This window comes from Helobdella robusta (genome assembly GCF_000326865.2).
Source record: "Helobdella robusta unplaced genomic scaffold HELROscaffold_70, whole genome shotgun sequence".
Taxonomy (NCBI): domain Eukaryota; kingdom Metazoa; phylum Annelida; class Clitellata; order Rhynchobdellida; family Glossiphoniidae; genus Helobdella; species Helobdella robusta.
In genome coordinates this window covers 393,411-412,298 of record NW_008705399.1, presented here as the reverse complement: position 1 = coordinate 412,298, position 18,888 = coordinate 393,411, and the positions used below count along the sequence as shown (strand labels likewise).

The following is an 18,888-nucleotide window of genomic DNA, read 5'->3' as shown; positions in this document are numbered from 1 at the left end:
ATTAAAAAACATCAAATAAAATTTATAATATAGGATGGGTATATCGCTGCGAAATTGTTCGGGGAAATGACGTAATGTTAACAGTAGTTATTTTACTGCATGGTAGTTAATCAGCCGGTATAAAAGTTATATTCAATTCCTATCAAATAAATTTGACCAAACATCATACGCAAGCAAAACTAAATAAAGAAATAGATAGATAGAATAATAAAATTAAATAGAATTACTACAATGTTTTAAGCATATTAAGTCAAGTAAATATTTCATATAGCTTGCTCGTTAAAATCCATGCAATTTCGTAAGCCAATAATCCAAGTATGTCAAATAGCCCGACCCGAACGATAGCAAATCACCCTCCAAATCTTCTCCGAAAGTAAGCTCCTTGAGCGAAGGCCGTAATATTTATTCTAGTTATGTAAGTCACCAATGCGAGGAAGTCAAATAACCCGATCGAAAACAAAACGCGTCCTCCTGCAACCACCTTTTGAATCGGCGAAAAGTGAACAATGAAAAAATTTTAGGAAATTTTTGCCAAAAATAACGTATTTCTCGTAACGTTTAATCCGAATTAATCAAATTATCTTCTTCGCAATAAAAAGTTTGATTTAGCTATCGCAATCTTTTAAGATGTCATCAACGTCGTTAAACGAAGAAGATCGGAAACGTTACGAGAAATTATTTCAGGAATTGGACAAAAATAAAGATGGCAGTATCGAGATCTCTGAATTATCTCAGGCTCTCTCGCAGCTCTATGGCGGAAAAGGTGATTTCTCAAAACACGCTGCGGTCAGTTCTTATTTCATTGGATTATTTTGACTTTATTTCAATCATGAATTATTCAATTATGTAATAAAATAATATAATAAATAATAAGTTCTAAAATTAAGTAATAAATTAATTAACATCATTAATGATTAATTAATCATTAAACATTAAATTAATATTAATCCATGGCTTTGGAATAGATTAGCATTGGTATCTAAAGGAAGGTCATAATAGCAAGCCATTTATGTATAAAATAAATTAAGGCATTTTCTTTTGTATGAATATAACATTTATGTTAAATTATGGTATAATATATTATCAATCAATCTATCAATCAATCTTCGTTTTGCGTCCAGAGACCCGGTTTTCCGAGGTAGGACATTGTTTTCTTTGCCATCAACTTTTTGTGCCAAATTAGATGATCAGTTGTATCCATTTAAATTTAGAGCTTCATGTCTTGCTCGATTGTTCTTCTTTGACTTCTTTGACCAGGACTTCTTTGGACGGCCTTTGGGACGTGTTCCAGGTACTTCAACATCTGCAAGAGAAGTTATGGCACTGTTTCCACTTCGTTTGACATGACCAAACCACCGCAGACGGTGTTGCCGGCATTCGTCCTTTATATCATCTAAACCAGCACGACAAAGAATTTTGGTAGATTGATGGGTCCTTCAGACTAATTCGTTGCATCCATCGGAGCATTTTCATGTCGGTTCGTTGAAGTTGTTGTTCCAGTTTGGTTGTCATTGGCCATGTTTCTGCACCATATAACAACACCGGACGTTTCACAGATTTATAAAGTCTTGATCGTAGTGGTAGTGGAATGTCACGCCGCATCAATATAGAGGCAAGGAGATGCCATTTATTCCAGGCTGCACGTATGCGTGCTCGAATGGCAGCTTCAGCTGTTCCAGTACAATCCAGAACATCCCCTAGATATTGAAACGATGTGACTTTCTCTATTTTAATGGCTTCAAAAACAGTGCTATTTCGAATTTGTTGTTGTGGATTGATGCAAGCAGGACAAACAAAATTGGACACTTTAGATAAAGTACCAATTATTTTTGAACAACGTTTGTGACACCACTGGTTACACTGCTGACACTTGATTGAATTGTTACCTACACCAGCTTTACAAACTGAACAGGTCCATCGTCCAGTAGCTGTGGATTGGATGAGTTCACCAGTGTTCATTGTATAATATATTATATATATATTATATATTGATATTCAGATGTTATTTGATTATCATATCCAGTAATTTTTTCTTTTTTATAATCCAGGATTTGGTTAAGAAAGCAGACATCAACAAAGACAACAGAGTGAATTTTTCAGAATTTTTAGGATTTCTTCATGACCATGAAAGGCAATTAACGTTGGCATTCTCTCATTTAGACCGAAACAAAGATGGTACGAGCATAATTTCATTATTATTAATACATAATTATTATTAATATTTAACAAATTATTTTTTCAAGTTTTTTCTTAAAAATTTAGGAAGAATTGATGCAGAGGAAGTTAGGGAGGCATTCAAGCAGATGGATTTGCACATTGGCATTGAAGAAGCTCAAAATCTTACAAAAAAGTTTATTTTATTTTTATTTAAATAAATAATTCATTAATAATTAATTAAATATTATAAATAGGATATTTGAAAAAGTTAATAAATTAATATAATTACCAAAATGTCATTTTTTGTATAAATAATAAGCTTTTTCTCCAAATCAGTATTCTGTATTACTTTTATTCTATGCATTTAATCACAATAATGTTGTAATATAATATTTTGGATTAATTAATTCACATCTTATTCATTTATTTTATTGATGTTTAATTTGAAGGATTGACAAGGATGGTAGTTTGTCTCTGGATTGGGAGGAGTGGAGGAACTTTTTCCAGCTGATGCCTTCTGCCAACCTAGAAGATATGATTGTCTTCTGGAGGCAGTCTTTGGTCTGCTGTATTATTGTTATGTGTGTTTGTCTGACTGTGTATCTGTCTGTATCTTTGTCTGTTTATGTATCTTTGTCTGACTCTCTGTTTAAATACCTTTCATTCTATCCGTGTTTTTGTCTGTGTGTTTGATCGTTATTCTTCTACTCTGTATTTCATGCAGTCCTCTCTAAATGATTAGAACCATTTCATTTCACTAATCCCTGATTACTCCCTAATCTACCTACCTACCTCACAGATGATCGACATAGGAGAGTCCATGACAGTCCCGCCGGAGTTCACGAAAAAAGAAAAGTCGTCGGGTCAGTGGTGGCGGTTGCTGGTCTCCGGTGGGGTGGCTGGTCTCGTCTCGAGGACGGCCACTGCACCTTTAGACAGAGTTAAAGTTTTTTACATGGTCAGTTAGTTGTTACAAGCGTTATCAAATATGTATAGAGAGAAAGATGGAGAAAAAGGTTTGATGAGCTAATAATTAAAGTATAAATCTGCTTGCTCTAGGTGCATGGCAAGAAAGTTGCAAACAGTGGATTGTTGAATGTGGTGAGGCAGATGATAAGAGAAGGGGGCGTGAGGTCATTGTGGAGAGGAAATGGGACGAATGTCATCAAGATTGCCCCCGACACTGCCCTCAAGTTCTTCGCGTACGAACACGTGGGTGCTGTTGCTTCTTGCTTTGTTGTTCTGTTGTCAATCATTCTTGCTTGCCGTTGGGACGTGTTGATGTTCTTAGCAGCATTTTAACTGTTTTATTCAAGGACGCCAACTTCTTGTCGTACGAGCAAATGCAGAAGAAGTACAAATAAAAACACAAAATACAAACATACCATCCAACAATGATGGCATACAAACATTCACGCGAATGCGATCACACGTACACATATACTATATACACACGCACAAACAGATATTCACTTATTAATACAAACATACAAACAAACACAAACGTTTAAACAAACAAACAAACAAACATACATACATACAAACAAACAAACAAACACAGATGAAGAAGTTGATATGCGGTGATGATGGTAGTGGCAGTAGTAAACAGCAGATAACGGTTAAAGATAGATTCCTGGCTGGCTCATCAGCTGGGGCTTTCTCACAGACTACTATATACCCCATGGAAGTGCGTTTTCTATGTGTGTGTGTGTGTGTTTGTGTGTATATGTGCGTGGGTGAATGCTAGCATACACATATGTTTGTATGAATGTATTTATGTGTGTATGCTATGCATGCATGTTTGTATGTATGTATGTGTGTGTTTATGTGTGTATGTATGTATGTGTATTTATGTATGTATTTTAGGTCATCAAGACTCGCTTGGCCATTGGCAAATCGGGCCAATACAATGGCATGCTGGATTGCGCGCGTAAGATATACAAGCACGAAGGCTTGAAGGCTTTCTACAGGGGATTCATTCCGAATTTGGTCGGTATTATACCGTACGCTGGTATTGACCTGGCAACTTATGAGGTATTGTAAAAACGTTTGCTGTCTTAAATTTCATACGTACACACCACAAACAAAAACGATGCAAACATGCCTCAAATCGACACAAAGCCAGACACACAACAACGCTAACAACCAACGACAGACGTTAAAAACTTTCTACATGGCCCGAAACCCCGACAAGTCTGCACCTGGAGTTTTAGTGTTACTGGGCTGTGGCACAATGAGCAGCTCACTTGGACAGATCTTCACTTACCCTCTCTCACTAGTTAGGACCAAGATGCAATCCGGATGTTAGTTGAAGTTGAAGTAGTAATAACTGAGGTGGTTGTTTTCATAATAGTAGCGCCAGTGGCAGCAGTAGTTGTTTTGAGAATTATGTGTCGTGGCTTTATTTCTAGCGTTCGTGAATGGTAGCAGCGTCTGTAGTTCCTGTTGAGGCAGTTGAATGGCTGGTCTTCTTGTGTTGTGAATAAACAATTTGAATTATAAAAACGAATGACTCTCAGATTATTATTTTTTACCAGTGGGGGCCGACGGAAAGAATGACGTCGTATCGATCTCCCGGCAGATAATGGAGAAGGAGGGACTGTTAGGGTTCTACAGGGGTCTGGCTCCCAACTTTCTGAAAGTTCTACCTGCTGTTGGGATCAGCTACGTTGTCTACGAACACACCAAGTCTTACCTCATGAAATGATGATGATGATGGTGATGATGATGGTGATGATGATGGTGGTGGTGGGAAATAAATTTGCCATTTTTGTTTTACGTTAGTTAGATAGTTTGGCTGATTTCAATGATTGTTGTGTTGGTGATTGTAATGGTAATGATGATTGTGTCGGTGTGGATTTTTGTGGCGATAAAGTTTGGTGGCGAGATGACATTGTCTACAGGAATTAAGATAAACTTTATTTCATTTTCTACGAATCTTAAGTTTTTTCTCCATTCTTTTATTATTTTATTTTGTTTGAATGTTTTCTTAGCTAGCCCAATTAAGCACAGTTGTGAAATGACATCTAGCTTTTTCGTTTGCTATGTGCGCGTGTGCATGCTTGTATGTGTGTGTGTGTCTGTATGTTTGTACTAAATGTATGTACACACACACGCACGCACACACACACGCATACAAAGCAACATAAGCGCATATGTTTATGTGTATATTTATTTATAATACCGGTATATACATCTTTTTTGCTGCCTGGTATATACAACAGCGTGAAAGTGTCTTACATAAAGTGTGTGGGATCAAAAATCAAATGAATTTATATTCAATTTTTTTTAGTTAGTGTTCTCCCAAATTTCGTCCCATCTTTAAATGGCTTATTCTTTTGTTTTATTTCGGTTGTTTTTTCTTTATTTTATGGGTTAAATTATATTTTAAGATTTATTTGTTAGTTTAATGTTGAAGCTTTTTAAAGCATACATACCAGTGAACTGTGTTGAGTACATTTTATGATATTACTTTTGCTTCAGCTCTTTATATTTATTTATTTATTAATTTATTTATTAATTTACTTATTTATTTATTTATACCTTCTTCTTTTCAATCATTCATTCAATCAATCATGGTTTTAATCAATTATTCATTTGTTCGTTCATTCATTTGTTGTTTATTTGATCGTTCTTCACTTCTGTCTATCCAGTTGTTCATCCATTTTTTACTTCATTCATTCGTTCGTTTGTTCATTCATTCATTCGTTTATTCATTTATTCGTTCGTTCCATTCATTCATTCATTCTTTTATTTGTTCGTTCACTCAATTTTTTTTTCAAATTTTTTAATCTTTCTATATATGCCTGTCGCTTTTCTAACATTAATCATAAAATTATGCAGTTATCTTAACATAATTAAAAAAAATTTATTTATTGTTGTTGATTTGAATGAGTGTCAATAATAAACAATAAATCATTTGATAAAGAGCAGATTTATACGAATAAGTTTTAATCAGTTGATGCTTTCAATTTAGCTATCTATATCGGTCTCTCACTCTCTATCTATCTATCTATCTATCTATCTATCTATCTATCTATCTATCTATCTATCTATCTATCTATCTATCTATCTATCTATCTATCTATCTATCTATCTATCTATATCGATCTATCGATCTATCTATCTATATCAGTTCATCTATTGTTATTGCTGATTTAAACATAGGAATTAATGAGGAAATTTTCTTAATAGCATGCTTGTCTCTCTTCTAATTTTGTTTGCGTATGTAAATGATCTATGGGCAAACATAATATGCTCAAATCTTTTGATGCATTTTATTACTGTGTGTATATGTATATATATATATATATATATATATATATATGTGTGTGTGGGTGTGGTGTGTGTGTGTATTTGTGTCTAAACATTTATGAAATCAGCTATTCATCAAGGTAAATTTTTTTATGAACAATAGGTGCAATGCAAAACATTGCTACTATAATAACACATGTTTATATGTGTGTGTGTGTGTGTCTATAATTTGTATTTTTATTTCTTTAAATATATATATAAAGAGAGGTAGATAGAGAAAGAAAGGATATATAATATGTTTTTAATTTATGTATGTGTTAAAAATGTCGTATATATATTATATATATATATACTTTATACGTAATATATTTACGTATATATATATATTAAGGTTTCATTGAATTATGCAATATATAATACATATACAAATACAAATGTGTGTGTGTATATATGTATATTAAGATTTCATTGAATTGTGCAATATAATATATATATATATAAATGTTTGTGTATGTGTGTTTGTCTCCTTCCATCATATATGTATATGTAATAAAGTTTATATGGTATATTGTATTGTAATCTAATCAAAGTACTTGGTATGTATAGGTAAATGTTTTAATCAGTACTCACTTTTACACGGATTAATAGGTAGAGTCGGGTAACGTTCGTTCGCAAGATTTGATTATTTCATGTATTAAAAGTGCGATTATTAGTTTTTTTTAAGTTTTAATTGTGGTATTATTTTACTAATTATAGGAAGAGTAATTTTTTTGTAAATAGATAATTCAAGAATGACGCATTCGTCTGGAATTTCAGGTGAGATTTTGAAAAAACTTTCATCTATTTTTAATATTTTTATTTTATAAATTTAACAAGTTGTATCATTAGTTGTCATTATAATTATAGTGCTCTGTTTTTTTTTTAGCAACCACTGAGCTGAAAAGTGCCATAAGTCAGGCAAAACTTGGCCAAATTCGATTAATCAAAATGATCATTAACTCAGGTTTTTAAATTAACTTATCAAATGTTTAATTTTATTCTGAAATAGTCTTATTTTTAATATTTTAAAAATTTTATGATTCATTTTTATTTGGTTTTGGTAATTTTATAATTATTATAGTGAAAGTTTGAAAAAAAAAACAATTTATCATTTTCATTTATATTTTATTTCATCTTTTTAGAAAATCTTTCATTAGAAAAAGTCATCAAACCAATTGGAACCTGGCAGCAAGGTACTACAAATTTGAAATAAACATTGAAATTTACCATACAATTTGATTTATTTAATAATATTTTATGGCTCTTTGAAGTTTTAGATTTAATTTTGAATCAATCAGCACATCTACCAAGTGATCAATAAACAATTATGATTCAGTCAAGGAGTCTATTAGCTACATCAGCCTTTCATTCATTCAATCAAATTATCAGTAAGTCAATCAAACAACTAACTCTAGCCAATCATTCAACCCCAACCAACCAATTAGATTTTGACAATGCAGTGCTACCTTGTTTAAAAGTGAATCAGCCGTGCTACATATTATACAAGTTGGATTCAAGATATCAGCAAGACGGCAGTCCAGAATGGCTCCTCATAACTTATGTACCCGATACTACTCAGGTTTAATTTGTTATAATTGTTGCTTTCTTTTAATTATATGTTGACTTGTTATATTATTTTATTTTTAGTAACAGTTTAGTGTTACGTTGATATAGTAACACACATACACATGTTTTGGTGTATATATATATATATATATCATGTGTGAGTATATTTATATTTATTTATCAATTTATTTTAATTCATATTTAATATTTATTCATTTTATATTCATATTTTATATTTATATATTCAGACTAGGGAAAAAATGATATATGCATCCACAAAGATGACAATGAAGAAAGCAATATCAGCACTGCATATAAAATATGACTATGCAGCAACTACAATTGTAAGTTTGTATGTTTATGTGTATATTTGCTTGTGTGCATGTGTGTGTGCGTGTATGGTTGTGTGTGCATAAGATTGTGTGTGTTTGTGTATAAAAGAAAAGCATTAATTTTTAGTTTTTACTTGAGTTGAAAAAGTTAATCAATTTAATTTTTCTTGATATGATATCAAACCAAACACCAAACAATCACAACAGAATGAATGCAGTTATGAAGGATTCAACAGTTACATTCGTTCACTCACTGCACCTAAGCCATTGACCAAGGCAGAAATTGAACTGCAACAGATAAAGAAAAACGAAGTAAGACACATACACGAATACACACACACACAAGCACACACTCACACTATGATCTGACATTGTAAATTGAACAAACTGGAACATAAATATGTTATAGGCACATAAATTGGATATTGGTTGCTGTAAAAAGTAATAAGCTGTGGATGAGTTTCTGTAATATAAACGGTTAATTACTATGCACGAGATGACAATTAGCTGTTATCTGTGAAAATATTAAAATTTCTTGTGTAGTTATATGCCGTTTTGCGTTGTCATTAAAAGTTGGCTATTTTTTTCTCAGCAATTAGCTGAAATTAATTTGTTAATATTTGGCAAAAAGAACTAGAAGCACACGCACACACACTCACGCACACACAAACACACACACAGGAAGAGATGAGGACCCAGGGTAAAAAGCAGACATTGCAATCAATCTCCTTTCCTCTAACACCAGAACTCGAAGACGCCCTGCTGCTCTTTAAATCTGCCGAAGTTAACTACATACAGATTGTTAGCCAGCATTTTTTTCATCTAATACGATTGAAAATTTATTTTTTAAAGAAATTTTTCCTGTTATTGGATTTCTATTGGCAAAGATAAAATGGTTTTTTTTGGCAATTTTCATTTCAATATATATCTATAATTTTTTATTTAAGTTCGCGTTTAAACTTTGCAGTGCATCGACATAGCGAAGGAGGTAATAAGCCTTGCAGTTGCAGACAAGATAACGACGGCACAACTCAGAAACCTCATACCGACAGACAAGCCAAGATATCACCTGTTCAGTTTCAATCACAGAGGCAATATTTTCATCCACTCAATCCCCGTTGGAAAGTCTACAATTAAAGAAAAGATGTTGTATTCAACTTGCAAAATGACATTCCTACAAAGAGTTGAGGCAGATCTTAAGATACCTGTAGCTAGGAAGGTAAGTTTTTGTAACGATTAGCCCAACAATAATTCTATAATGATGTCTTTAGCAGCAACAACTTTGCGAAATTTTCATCTAGTCATACATTCTTTCTTCAAAATTATCTTTCTTAATTTTATTTTTAAGCAAATTATTTTTAGATTGAGACAGATTCGCCAGACGAACTGACAGAAGAATATTTAGTAGATCAACTATCATCCTCTTCTTCCTCATCATCATTCCCACCAGCAGCAAGATTCAACAGTTCGGGAGCAGTCGGGGATGTCAACTTCAGACACCAGAGAATGTTTCATAATTTAGGCAGTCCAGCATTCCACTAGCCAATTCAACCTACATGTAATTCCTTTCATGATATTATTTGAATCTATTTTTTACCGTTATTCATTCTTTTACATAGGCCTGACATGCGCATTAACATGACCATCTTTGATATCTGATATCTACTATGCATCCTTACATAATTTTATCTTTATGGATTTTTTTATTTTATGCATTTTTACATGTAATAACTTACTTGCTGAATAATAAAACTGTTGTTCTTGTTATAACCTTTTGTTACACAGATACAACAGAGAACCATTACATGCAAACGCATACACACTTACAAACTAACATTCACGATACATACGGAATGCACGTGCAAAACCAGCGTTTATTTGGCATTTCAGTATATAAGAGATAGAACAAGAATAAAGCTGTCGAGTTGCACCAAAGAGCTAATAAAGCAAGACAAAAAACTGCTGACATACTTTTAATAAGCATCAGATCAGACACATGAACGAAATTTATATATAAAAAAAACAAAGGTTTTATTTAAAATATATTCGTAATGGAATGTCTCAAAGCTTTCCCAGGGCGGGTCGCACTGATGACAGCAACCAACCAGGATTACTAAGACTTTTATTTTGCAGATTTTCCACTAACTACACGCACGGAGAGCGGGCATTATTGGTATAATCTGCGAATACATGTTCTAAAATTAGAGCTAGCGTTGTAGCTAGGTTATAACCAAGATTTTTTTTAGCAATAAAAACTACAAAATCCAACGATGGGCCCAGCATCAATATTGCATCGAATTTACGACCGCAAAAACAATAAATGTCAGTGCGGAGATACGAGATGCTTGTAATGTATTTGTTTCACAAAAGAAATATAAAAAAAATCATCAAAAATTAAAATTCGTGAGCTGAGAACAACGTGTCCTCACGACCTCAGCAAACGAAAAGAACGAAATCTAGGAAAGGGAAAAGGAAATTGAACTTTCAAACCAAAGAATTTTTAGTGAATCAAATCACTATTTTAGGTATACGCAAAAAATATTTTTTTCAACATTTATTAATGTTCATTTTTTGGCCTTTAAATTTTTAAAAAGTTACATTTTATGGTGTAATAAATTAAAAAAAAATTTTAATGTAGAAAATTTATCTTGCAAAACGTATATTTTGCGAACTTTGGTTGACAAATTCGTGATTCCGATCAGCTGTCTGTTATAGCAAAGCGGGCTTTTCGAAATGATTTAAGATTTAAAGTTTTATAAGGAAATAATTTTATTTAATAGCTCAATAAATATAAATAATAGTGAAATAATAATTATTCTATAATAATATTGACTAAAATATGGCTAAAATTCAGCCGAAAACCGCAATCAGTGTAAATGATTTTGAGGTGCTCGGCGTTATTGGCTCTGGTTCGTATGGTACTGTGAAAAAAGTTATGAGATTAAAAGATAAAAAGGTGGCTCATAATTAATTTTTTAAATTTAAATTTGTTAAAAGTATTCAGCTAAATTATAAAATATTCGTTTAAGATATTTGTTTGGAAAGAATTAGACTACTCTTCGGCCTCTGAAAGTGACAAACAAATGCTGGTTTCCGAAGTCAACTTGTTGAGAGAGTTGAAGCATGAAAATATCGTGAAATATGTGGACAGGATAATTGACAGAAAAAAATCTATTCTTTTCCTAATTATGGAGTATTGTGAGGGCGGGGATCTCGCGTCATACATTGCTAAAGTTAAAAAAGAGGGGTTTGTATTTAATGCCACTTTTCTTCCTGAAAAATCCAGTAATTTTGATTAAAGGCAGATAGTTTTTAACCAAACATTAAATCGTTATTCATTGATTTAATTTCTAAATATTACTATTTTATTAAGTAACAAAAATATTTTTAATTGCACAGAAGCACAGTTGAAGAGCAATTTATCTGGAAAGTGTGTTATCAGCTAACCCAGGCCATCAAAGAATGTCATTCAAGATCGAAATATGGGCGTTCAGTCTTACATAGAGATTTGAAACCGGCAAATATATTTTTAGACTCGCAATTAAACGTTAAACTAGGCGATTTTGGACTGGCCAGGGTCCTGAAACATGAAACCAGCTTTGCTAAAACATGCGTTGGAACACCGCTCTACATGTCACCAGTAAAAACTTTCAGTCTTATTGTTAAATAAATCAATGAACTGTTTAAAATTGTCGAGAAAATATGTTTAAATTCGATGTTTCAATTAAGTACCCAAAAAATTAGTTATTTTTTCTTAGAAATTTTATGAAATAAAGTTTATATAAAATCAGGAGCAAATGTCAGGAATGGAATACAATGAGAAATCAGATATGTGGGCCCTGGGGTGTTTGTTGTACGAACTGTGCTCTCTCAGGCCTCCGTTCGTTGCCAACAACCAAATTGAGTTAGCTGCCAAAATTTGCATGGGCAAGTTTGATAGGATTTCCAAAAATTATTCAATCAAGCTCTATTCTCTTATCTGCAGTCTTCTTGATGTCGATGTCAGTGGTGGTAGCTAATTTATTTTATCATGTTTGTTTTCTTATCAGCTCACAGTTCATTTTATTTTTGGGCCGTATTTTCATAACGTTTTGTCTTTTTAGTCGTAATTTTCCGTTATAAAGTAAAAAAAACTAGTTTATTTTTCAAAATACTTTAGATAGGTCACATCGTTTTTATTAAAAATGAAATGGAAATAACTTTGAAAATTGACTGCACAACTTTTGAGGTTGAGAAGCGGCCGAGCATAGAGGTTCTCCTGCAGAACTCTGCCCTCCTGAACTATCATGCATCCAACGAAAACAACAAGATGCAACAACATCAGCAGCAGCAAAACGAGTTGGATAACATGAGAGAGGAGATTGCACAGTTGAAAAATGATCTCCTGGTGAAAAAATTAGAACTGAAAAAACGAGAAAAAGATATCGAAGTGAAGGAAAAGGAGATTGAAAAAAGGCTGACCGACATTGAAAGTAATTCTGAATCTTTTTTTCGCTTTTTTCGTTTTTAAACAATTTTTCCTAATTTTAGGCAGAGAAAAGAATATAGCTGTAGTTGAAAAATTAGTCCAAGACCGCATGTCGAGGTAATTTTTTGCAGTTTGATTAAAAAAGCATATATTGTGTTTTATATTCAAATTTAATTATTGTTCTCGTTGAAATATTATCAAACTGTTATTCTGTTAGAATATTATTGATTATCTATGAAAGTTGTTGCAAGTAAATGAAGCAACGTTAAGTGTTGCGCACGCACATTCGCGCATAAACTTCCCATTAGATCTTCTCAATTAATTTCCAGAGCAGAAAAACTGATGCAGATATACTCGGCAGCTGATGAGAAAACTAACGTGCCTTCGTACCATTGCAACAAAAATTACAACAACATCAATAAAATTAACAACAACGAAAAGTCTAGCAACGACATGACACTCGTGCCAAGCAACTGCAGCCGCATTGTATCACCGACTGCACAAGAAATGACGTACATAGGCGGGAATAAAAGAAAGCAGAGATTAAATTCATTAGGCAACACATACGAGAAGCATTCGTCCATCCTATCATCGCGCATCACGGACATTTGCAAGGAAAATTTATGCGACCGAAGTCTCTTCAACAATTACATGAGTGCCGCCGAGAAAGACAAAGATTCGAACAAAGTTAACAACAATTTAGCAAATTTCGCATTAAAACCAATCTTAAACCATCATCAGTGTAAGGAAACTTCTGACCCCCCAGGCCCGGCACAGGACAGTATAATTAATTTCAACCAGCAAATCAATAAGCACACGTACAAAAGCGATGGTAGGAGGCCACTGAGGAGGTTGGATAAGTACGAATTATATAAAGGACCGGTCAAAGCATTGCCCATTACTAGCACGCCTGCTCTGTTGAAAGTGCCATCTAACGACAAATTTTCTAAATAGGGAAACTTCTGGTCCTAAACTGAATATAGTTGAGTAATTTTCCGACCCATAGCAAATGTTCACTGAATGATTGTGGAATTTTAGACTTTTAACAAAACATTTTTTTGGCAATATAACAATTTTTGGACCACCTCAGCAAGATCTCAAAAGTCACATCGCATTAATCTGCCTGGTTGTGTTGATCATCAATAATTGATGTTGTAATGGTTTTGTGGCCCCTGTCATTTTAAATGAAAAATTTGCCATTTCTTTTTTAATTTAAATGTTTTAAAAGTACCGCTTTATATTTTCGTTGAAATTTATTGTTAAATTTTATGCTTAACTTGTTTTTATATTAAATTGTAGATGAATTTGTTGTAAGAATTGTTAATTTTATGTTTCGTTATTATAACTTGTTATTATTTTTCATTTTATTTTTCCTATTATAGTTTCTTAGGTTCATTATATTATTATTTTATTTTATATTAATTATTATATTATTGTTAATAATGAAAATTAACTTGATGATTTTAGCGTAAACTCATTAGATTTCTATACTATATATACATATAATATGATAATATTATTTATAGGCCATTTATATTTAAAAATCAATAAATAAGAATTTAAACTATGAAAATCATTTTTTTCTGACAAATCGATCTGAAAATAAATAACACAACCACGATGATGACAATATAAATGGTGCAATCAGTCTAAATAGAGTTTGAGCGGACTCTGAACAAAGTATCAAATTCGGGTCCTCACCTTTTTAAATAAATTATTACTTAAACAAACGACTATGTATATCAGTGTTAAATATCAACTAAATCTTCATTTGTTGTAGTTTTGCTAAAACTATAATTATTCCTTTTCAATTATACAAATTACATAAATTTAATTTTAAAAATTAATGGGTCCATATTTTCTCTCCATTAATCTTGCCTTGAATGAGATTGCTGAATAATGTCACAATGTACCGCAAATTAATTGCCAAAACCAAGGAAATAATTTTATGAATGCCTTGGTTAAAACTGGATGGCTAAAAATTACTTGATAAGATTGTTACAAAACAAAATACAAATAAAGCGCATTTGTTTAATTACGTCTGCTCCCTTTAAGACTATAGCTTTTATAAATATGCATTAGTGCTAAAGGTCGAAAATAACATACCATATACAACATGTCCCATTCGCATGCTTGTATTGTTACAGTCAACATACACACATAACATAACGTTTCACAAAATATTTCTTTAAAAACAAACAATATATGTGACATTAATTACGTAAATTAACGAAAGTTGATCTGAAATAATACGTTATATGGTTGTTTTTTCAGCAAATACAGATTAAACTCTTATTTTAATAATATAATTTGTTGATTTTGAACAATAGGGTAGTGATTAATTCAGGCATGAAACAGCCAGCTTATCTAAGATTCGGTAATTTTATTTTAAAATCAAGAAATGTTTTGAGGAATCAGCTCAGGTACAAACCTGTTTGTGTAATCAACACCAATCTAACAAAGGATAAAATCCCCGAGTCTTTTGGCAAAGATGTTACGAAATTAATCGCAAACGTGCTCTCGAAACCAGAAAATGTTTGTTAATTTGTCTTGTTCTGTATTATTATTCTTGAAAATTCAGACTCGTACAAATGTGAAAAGCATTTTTACTATTTTCTATCACTTTTTTATAATGACAGTCATTGTTTAAATTCTTAATAGTGAGTAGTTTCTAATGATAATTGATGATAGTTTTTTTTCAATGCGGTTTTTTTCAAAAACTTTTTCGGTTCCAACAACCACGCTTTTTATAGTAAGTCGTTGTGTCAAACAATATTTCTTGCAAAATCTTAAAAAATCTTTTCTTGTAAAGGATTTCAGATCTCAAAGTTCTCCCTCGCCCCTAGCACTTAAAGAATTTATTATTTTTCACTAAATCTATATGGAAGTTATAATGTTTTCCTCACAATTATTTAGAAAAAATTTAAAGTAGGTAATTAATCTCTCATTTTTCCTCAGTTCATAACAGTCTCATTGAAAACTGACAAGCAAATGTGGAAGAATGGTTCATCTTCACCGCTAGCGTCTGTCGATATCTGGTCTATCGGGGTTTTCAATAAGGAAAACAATGATATCTACACACCGAAATTTTTCAAGTTTTTTAGTGAAAAACTTGGACTGCCAGAAGACAGGCAAGAAAATTTTCTAACAAAATCATTCTACGTTACATACATATTAATTTTAAATTACATTCACACCGTCTTGCTCAGAGACATGCATATCTAATAGATAAACATGCTACCACTGATATAGGATATGTGCCTCTAAGCTGTGTCTTGTGAATCAGATGTTTTATTTATTATTGTGAATCACTTATGAATTAAATCATCCAAATTAAAATTTCAAATTTGAACATTTCAATTTAACGTTTATTTAACTCTGCCAAACATTAAATATTTTAAAATATTCTCATATATTTTCAAATTTCTCACTGAACACTGCAGGATAGTGATGTTATTTCATCCGTTAGAATTGGAGCAAGCCGGTCACCTAACTCAACTACGATTGAATGAATCAAATGCAAAGAAGCCAACATAAAAAAAACTACGTATCCCATGTATGCACACGCACGCATATTTGTACAGTACACATATATAAATATAGCAAAATAAAATATTAAGTTTAAAAATAGATATGAACTTATTTGAAATAAAAGAGATTTACAGACATGTTGTATTTCAATTCGCTGCATTCTCATTCATGCCAAATGTCTTAAAATAGGCTAGTAAAATAATTTTGTGGTGGGTGAACTGACCATTTTGCTTGTACGGTCAGCAATTTAGACGTTTTTGTTAGCACACGGCCGCTAGTAACGATGAGTTTATTGAACACATCTAAAATAAAAATACTCTGCTTTATATTATTCACGTTTAAATTGGACCTCAAAACATTATTTCAAATTAACGCCCCGTTAAAACCACCTGCAAAGCTGTCAATAAGGCTATTAACGCTATAAATAGTTTGAGTGGGACGAAATTCTTAATTATTTTAAAATAATCAAATCAAATAAATTATTAAACGTTTCATCAAGTAAAGCAGCTTAATATTTAATCAATAGTTTACAAATATTCGCCAGGTGTATATCGAATAACCACGTTCATTCTTTTTCTGTTATTTTTAATTTAGTGTCAGTCAACGACCAAGAGAGTTTGTTTGTTTGTTCATACAATATATGCATTATATGGTTATGTTTGCATATACACTACACCACACCAGTATGTGCGTAAGTATATAAATATATAACACATAGTTACACGTTGGTAAAGTCTGTTTATGTATGTACCTACGTCTATATCGCACACGCACACACACACACACATGTTTAAATCATGGATATCCATGGTTTAAATAGTACATATTTGTGTATAGAAACAGTGGAAAGTTTTATGAATTTACATTGTAATTGTGCATACATATTGCATACAATGCAGCGAACATTATGAAAATAATTTTTATGTATATGTTGTATGTTTGTAATGTATGTATGTACATTATATTTTGTACATTACATCTTGTATATGTTGTATGTTTGTATGTATGTACGTACATTATATACACGTGTATATAATGTACATACATACATACAAACATATGAATACATTTATTATAGCCCATTTGTTTATCAGGACGATGATCGTTTGTCGCGTTTTTCTCTCAAAACAACGATTAAATTAGTGGTTTAGTTTTGAACTAATTAAATTTCATTACTCTAATTAATAGTAATCGCAGCTGATTGTATCATAATTGAAATACTGACATTTTTTGCCTAATTTCTGTTTTGAACTGATTTGGCTTCTAATCAAACTAAACTGTAAAAAACTCCAAATTAAAAAAACGAAACTAAATCTTTTGTTTTTTTAGTATTTTTTTTCCCGTAAAACAACTACCTAATAGTTCCTAGCAGAAAAATTCGCTAATGTCGGCCAGTCAGTTGAGGCTTTTAAATAATGAGGAGGGCAACGAAGTTGATGGTTAGTGAAATATTCGTTGTATTAAAAATAAAATTGTATTTGTTCACATTTTTTCATGAAAAATTTAAATGAAAGTGAATAAAAAATTAGTGAAGCTGGCGAATTTGTTACTCTTTAAATTTAAAAGTGAAATTTTTTTAAAATATCAATTCCTAGCTTTGTTGTATCAAGACCATTCACTTTTTTGAAAGATGAATTTTTATCCCAATGTATTTTTTAAATTTATGATTTCTTATATAAATATTTTATTAGCATGTGATATTTGTTTGTTTTTGTTAATTTAAAATTTTGAAACAAACTTTTAATCTGATTTATATTGAAATAAAAAGTTAATAAAAAAATAAACTATCCAAAAATGACAGATAGGGATGAATATCAAATGGAGTTCGATAGGTTGCCACTGAGTACGAAGTATTCAGAAATCGCCACGATGATTCAAAGATCAGTTCGTTGTTTTTCACTATTCTTAGATCAGGTGACAATGAAAATGAAGGAAAAATAAAACATTTTTTGGTCTATGTTTTTATCATTTTGTGGTTCATTTGATTAATTAATGATTAAATTAAATTTATATTATATTTAATCATCTCATTGATTGATTGGTTGATTGATTGATTGATTGATTGATTGATTGGTTTATTTACCTTTATCATCAACCCATTCATTTATTTATGCATTCACTTCATCTCATTCGCTCATTCATTCACTCACCATTAAGTCATTCTCCCATTCACTAGTTCGCTTCATTCAATGCTTTATTTTATGTTCATTCATTCATTCGTTCGTTCATTCATTCGTTCGTTCATTCATTCATTCACTCATTCATTCATTCACTCATTCATTCATTCATTCATTCATGTTTTATTCATTTGATAGTCTTACATACTTTGTCCCCAAGCCTAATAATATGGATTCCATTATTAATATGCAACCGTTGGATGTATGGATGGTCCACTCATCTCTAATGGACCAATCGTTTGCCATTGTATCCAACTACACTAAAAGTATAATAGGCGAGTCTTCTTCTTCTTCTTCTTCTTCTTCTTCTTCTTCTTCTTCTTCTTCTTCTTCTTCTTCTTCTTCTTCTTCTTCTTCTTCTTCT

The 18,888-nt window shown here is 31.7% G+C and overlaps 5 protein-coding genes across 5 annotated transcripts in view; all 5 read left to right on the top strand.

Annotated features, from left to right (window-relative positions):
• The first annotated feature begins 500 nt into the window (after positions 1 to 500).
• On the top strand, positions 501 to 6,014 carry HELRODRAFT_103700 (hypothetical protein). The gene is made up of 10 exons (XM_009031177.1): positions 501 to 786; positions 2,049 to 2,175; positions 2,263 to 2,350; positions 2,607 to 2,718; positions 2,957 to 3,115; positions 3,217 to 3,369; positions 3,719 to 3,844; positions 4,024 to 4,191; positions 4,313 to 4,460; positions 4,695 to 6,014. Exons 1-10 carry the CDS (start codon positions 628 to 630, stop codon positions 4,862 to 4,864), a joined length of 1,410 nt encoding a protein of 469 aa, XP_009029425.1. The 5' UTR covers positions 501 to 627; the 3' UTR covers positions 4,865 to 6,014.
• Positions 6,015 to 7,335: 1,321 nt separating this feature from the next.
• HELRODRAFT_89391 (hypothetical protein) lies at positions 7,336 to 9,890 on the top strand (the record flags this gene model as incomplete). The annotated part of the gene is made up of 8 exons (XM_009031121.1): positions 7,336 to 7,414; positions 7,593 to 7,643; positions 7,896 to 8,029; positions 8,265 to 8,360; positions 8,556 to 8,660; positions 9,036 to 9,149; positions 9,316 to 9,567; positions 9,711 to 9,890. Coding segments are annotated over 8 exons (1,011 nt in total), but the record flags the coding sequence as incomplete, so codon positions are not given.
• A 1,160-nt stretch (positions 9,891 to 11,050) lies between these two features.
• On the top strand, positions 11,051 to 13,403 carry HELRODRAFT_103696 (hypothetical protein). The gene is made up of 7 exons (XM_009031176.1): positions 11,051 to 11,304; positions 11,378 to 11,595; positions 11,748 to 11,988; positions 12,140 to 12,349; positions 12,577 to 12,819; positions 12,879 to 12,933; positions 13,125 to 13,403. Exons 1-6 carry the CDS (start codon positions 11,188 to 11,190, stop codon positions 12,894 to 12,896), a joined length of 1,047 nt encoding a protein of 348 aa, XP_009029424.1. The 5' UTR covers positions 11,051 to 11,187; the 3' UTR covers positions 12,897 to 12,933; positions 13,125 to 13,403.
• Positions 13,404 to 15,246: 1,843 nt separating this feature from the next.
• On the top strand, positions 15,247 to 15,951 carry HELRODRAFT_147095 (hypothetical protein; the record flags this gene model as incomplete). Its single annotated transcript, XM_009031175.1, has 2 exons — positions 15,247 to 15,351; positions 15,775 to 15,951. Coding segments are annotated over 2 exons (282 nt in total), but the record flags the coding sequence as incomplete, so codon positions are not given.
• A 1,505-nt stretch (positions 15,952 to 17,456) lies between these two features.
• The window catches only part of HELRODRAFT_194209 (hypothetical protein), a gene marked incomplete at its 3' end in the record, with an annotated part of 4,177 nt that continues 2,745 nt past the window's right edge, over positions 17,457 to 18,888 (top strand). Inside the window, exons 1-2 of the mRNA XM_009031174.1 lie at positions 17,457 to 17,786; positions 18,149 to 18,261. Coding sequence (XP_009029422.1) covers positions 17,732 to 17,786; positions 18,149 to 18,261 — 168 coding nt within the window. The 5' untranslated portion in view covers positions 17,457 to 17,731. The remainder of the gene's footprint in view (positions 17,787 to 18,148; positions 18,262 to 18,888) is intronic.